At 37.3% G+C, this 4,083-nt stretch overlaps 1 protein-coding gene across 1 annotated transcript; it reads right to left on the bottom strand.

Moving 5' to 3' along the window:
* Nucleotides 1–2,256: 2,256 nt before the first annotated feature.
* Nucleotides 2,257–3,872, bottom strand: LOC100864229 (uncharacterized). The gene is made up of 3 exons (XM_012484859.3): nt 3,606–3,872; nt 3,247–3,360; nt 2,257–2,937 (listed from the first exon to the last, which is right to left on the bottom strand). Exons 1-3 carry the CDS (start codon nt 3,870–3,872, stop codon nt 2,257–2,259), a joined length of 1,062 nt encoding a protein of 353 aa, XP_012340313.1.
* Between the last annotated feature and the right edge of the window lie 211 nt (nt 3,873–4,083).

Below are 4,083 nucleotides of genomic sequence, written 5' to 3' on the forward strand. Positions count from 1 at the left end.
GTATAAATAAATTATACTCAGAATTACCGTTTCATAATCAAATGTTTCATTTCGTACATAAGAATGAAAAAAAAAAAAAAAAAAAAAAAAAAAATCGAGAAATATAAATTTCTATACTTTGTCTTTCATCAATTATTCTCATTTATATATCTTATTTATTATAATTTTTATATCAAAATCAAGTTTTCAATCATTTTCCATTGATTTGAAGCGATCACATCATGTGACAAAAATATTTGAACAAAATCAATTGAATCTTCAAATTTTTTAACACACAAAAAACTATTACAAATTATGTGTTGAACCTTTGTGATTTCTCATATGTGTCAAATCTTCATCCACGTGTATCTTCGTGGAGATAATGTGGATTTTAAGGGAAACTGGCAAAGGATGCGAAAATACTTGGAGATTGGTTCGCATTGTGGAGATATCTCGTTTATTTGATTATGCCACGTTAGAGAAGAAGCTTGGGTAAAAGGTTTGGAGAAAATTTCAAATAGAAAATTATGTGTGTTCGAAAATTTTGGTGGAAATGTCGTCCACATGATAAAATATCGAATGATACTCGAAGAATACTCGGAACACAGTTTTCGCGAAATTCCTGATGAATATTCAAGAATCTTGTCGGATATGTAATTGTCAAAAGGTAGAGGATGGTGAAACGCGCAAAGGAAAAACAGAGTTCGACGCTTGGCAAAGGGACCGCAAAATCTCTACTGGCATTCGTGCCAGGACGTTCGCGAAAACTTTGTTGCATTTTTGGTCAGCTTCACGACATACGCTGCCCGAATAAGCCGGATCAAAGGGACAAGCTTGAACGTAACAAGAGGTTGGAAAAGAGGTGTAAACGAGTGAGAAGCAGCATTGCATTCCTTCCTCGCTCTTCCGTGAAAAATTTGTAAAAATCTTTTCGCTCGCCAACGCACAACATCGGATAAAATATCTTATATATATATATATGCATCTTTCTTTGAAATAGTGCACACGAAACGTATTCAAAAGCGTAATGTTCGCGTTCGATGAGATGAATCACACCGAGAAAAGAAGTCGACGAATGAGGAAATAATTGCAAACGTCAAAAGAGTAAGAGTTCACAATTCGTGGCGTGTGCGTTCTCTTCTTAAGATAAAAAAAAAAAAAAAACGAGAGAGAGAGAGAGAGAGAGAGAAGAAAGGAACGCAAACTGTTCGCGTTAAACCACAGAGGAAACAAAAGGTGGCGGGAGGGGAGAATTAAGAACGATATTTTAACGCTCGACTTAATTGCATTAAACTGGGAGACTAAACCGGGAGTGAGAGAAGATAGAGTGAGGGGGTGGAAGGAGAAGGGTTGGAAGAAGGCTGTGAAGAAAAAAATAAGAAAACGGAGGGTGAAAGCGCAAATGGAAGGGTCAACCTTGGGTGGTTGTTCTATGCAGTTGGCGATTGGATGTTCTCTCTCGCGGTAATACGTCGGATTTTCAAAGTGCTCCTTGTTGCGGCGCCGCTCTACCCTTTGAGCCGAAACAAACAGAGTGCTCGGTTTTTTTCGCCAAGTGGCCAGGGAGGACGAAGGGAGGTAGGAAGAAACGGATTATGTTTTAGATTTCAACTGGAAGGCAAGAAGCGAGAGGGAGCGAGAGAAACGCCGCCGAGGTGCAATGGGGGAGAGGGAGGGAAGGCAGACAAACGAAAAGAAAGGAAAAAGAAGAGGAGGGAAAGTTCTCGAGACCACGCGAGGTAAAAAAGAATTTTCCTCTAGTTTTCTTCGTGTTCGCCGCTTTTTTTTTTTTTTTTTGCCCAATGCCTCACAGCATTGCAATGCCCTTCGATTTCTCCATTTGTTTAAACGAATAGTTCGATCGATCTCGTCTCACGAGAGAGTTATTCGAGCTAATTTCTCCTCCTTGCGGAATAATTTATCGATTAATCGTGAATCAGCGAATCGATAAAATATAAATCGTGTATAACTTGAAAAACGTACCTATGAAATTAATTAATTCGATAGAGTTAATTTGATGTAAAAGAATTTATCATATATACGATGAATTTGGCGATCATCGTTTTTTTTTTTTTTTTTTTACACCTAATCTTTATTTATTACGTATCAAATTTATTAAAATTATCTTAGAGAACAAGTAGAACAAGTAAGATGTTCGTTTTTATTTATTCCTTAATTACTTACGATACGTTCATTGCACGATATCTACTTACAAATATAAATAATAAGTATATATATATATAATATATCATATATATATATATATATATATATATATTATACGATGGAGTGGAAATTCTTTTTATGATTATCCAACGTAAGCGGGCCTTTGAAATGTCTCTGACACACCTCGCACATGTAACGATTCTTGTCGTGACTTTTCAAATGCTTGTTCAACAGATCCTTCCTCGCGAATGTCTTCTCGCAAAAGGTGCACGAGAATTTGTCCGGGTTCACGTGGAACGCGTTGTGCCTGGACAAATTGTCCATTCTGGTGTATTTCTTGGTGCAAATGTCGCAGGTAAACATGGTCCTCTCCGAATGACACCTCTGATGGTATCTTAGATACCGTTTCTGGGCGAACGTTTTTTTGCACGCGCAACATATCACCTGATTCGACTCGTCCTTCTTCACGTCCATGTGATCGGCCAACTCGTCGCTGTTGCCGAACGCTTGCTTACAAAATTCGCACATGTACCGCTTCGTCTGTTTGTTCTTTTGTATATTATCTAGGAACGTCGGATCTGTCATGATTTTATAAAGAAAAGTATCTTTTAACTTATCATCGGATCCCACATTGTGATTCGACACGTCTTTCTCCTGACAATCTCTTTTGCACAAATTAAGAGCCTCCTCTCTCTCTTCTTCGTCTTTGTTTTCGCACGATTCCGAATCTTCTTTGCTCGAACAGCCGGCAACGCAGGAATAATTTTCCGATTCCGTCTCCGATGTTATTATCTAAAACAGATCGATCACGATATATAACATGGTGGAAAAATAATGGTAAATCGGTAGACTGAGAATATTTATCTAAATATTTGTGTAAAACAGAGGCAAGGAACGAAGAAGTTGCGTAGAAATGCTTTGCGATATGAAATATATATCGATATCACGATAATACGTTTCTTTCACACGGTGTATAATTTTCTATCTCATTATTTTTCGCATCACATTCTCTTCAACATTTCCTACGATATTGATACAGACGAGTATCGTATACGCAAGCACTCGCAGCTTATCAATTATTAATGATAGAATGTATCATACATTGTTATTGTCGTCGTTGCTAACAAATTCCTTTGTATCTCTCTTTGAGTGCGAGTTGGAATAATTGCAACTTGGACCAGCTATCAAGCTGAGAAGCACCGAATCCTCTTCGATCTAAAAAAAAAAAAAAGAATAAATTATATTTGAAAAAAGGTAAACGATATATCACACAAATGTAACGTATCATCGTTTATTTTTGAAGGAAAAAACCGATGCACTTGATAAAATCGTGTATTATCGATAAATTCAAGGGAGAACGATGACGTATACGCGCGCGAGTTCTTCGAGTTCAACGAAACTACATTGGCACGAAACTTACAATCACACGCTTACATTCTCGCTACACGCATAATACGTACCTTGATCGACATGTTCAACACTTTTTCCAAATGGATCGATGTTTCCATCTTCTCCTTGACTTTCACGGATAGATGATCTTTCGACTGATCTCTGCCCGAATCCGTCGACTCGAGTAACGTATCGCTCTCGCCTTTTGACACTTCCTTTTCCTCATCGTTCGAGCGTTGTTCCGAATTTTCAATTTTTCTAGTAACCGTTTCAGACACCGAGCCAACGTTCGCGTTACCTTGAGATATCCTCTGCCTCGGCACGGTTTTCACTCTCATATTTGTTTACTACAAAGTAATTCCGGCTGAAAATATGTACACACATGTATATATGTATATCGGCAATATTATCGTGTATAAAATTTAAACTAAAACGAAAAAAAAAAAACATATCAATTATTTCGTCTGCTCGTCGAAAATTTAAATTCGAAAGGAATCGTGCATGCACATTATATCATTACACGTACGTATAAGATATGTATATATATAT

Source organism: Apis florea, unplaced genomic scaffold (genome assembly GCF_048593485.1).
Source record: "Apis florea isolate Af1SG1 unplaced genomic scaffold, ASM4859348v1 contig_3203_pilon, whole genome shotgun sequence".
Lineage (NCBI taxonomy): Eukaryota > Metazoa > Arthropoda > Insecta > Hymenoptera > Apidae > Apis > Apis florea.

Coding starts and splice junctions, on each gene's coding strand:
- LOC100864229 (XM_012484859.3), bottom strand. CDS start 3,872: ATGAGAGTGAAAACCGTGCCGAGGCAGAGGATATCTCAAGGTAACGCG. Junction 3,361..3,605: donor TGTTGAACATGTCGATCAAG/GTACGTATTATG, acceptor TTTTTTTTTTAG/ATCGAAGAGGATTCGGTGCT. Junction 2,938..3,246: donor GCAACGACGACAATAACAAT/GTATGATACATT, acceptor GATCTGTTTTAG/ATAATAACATCGGAGACGGA.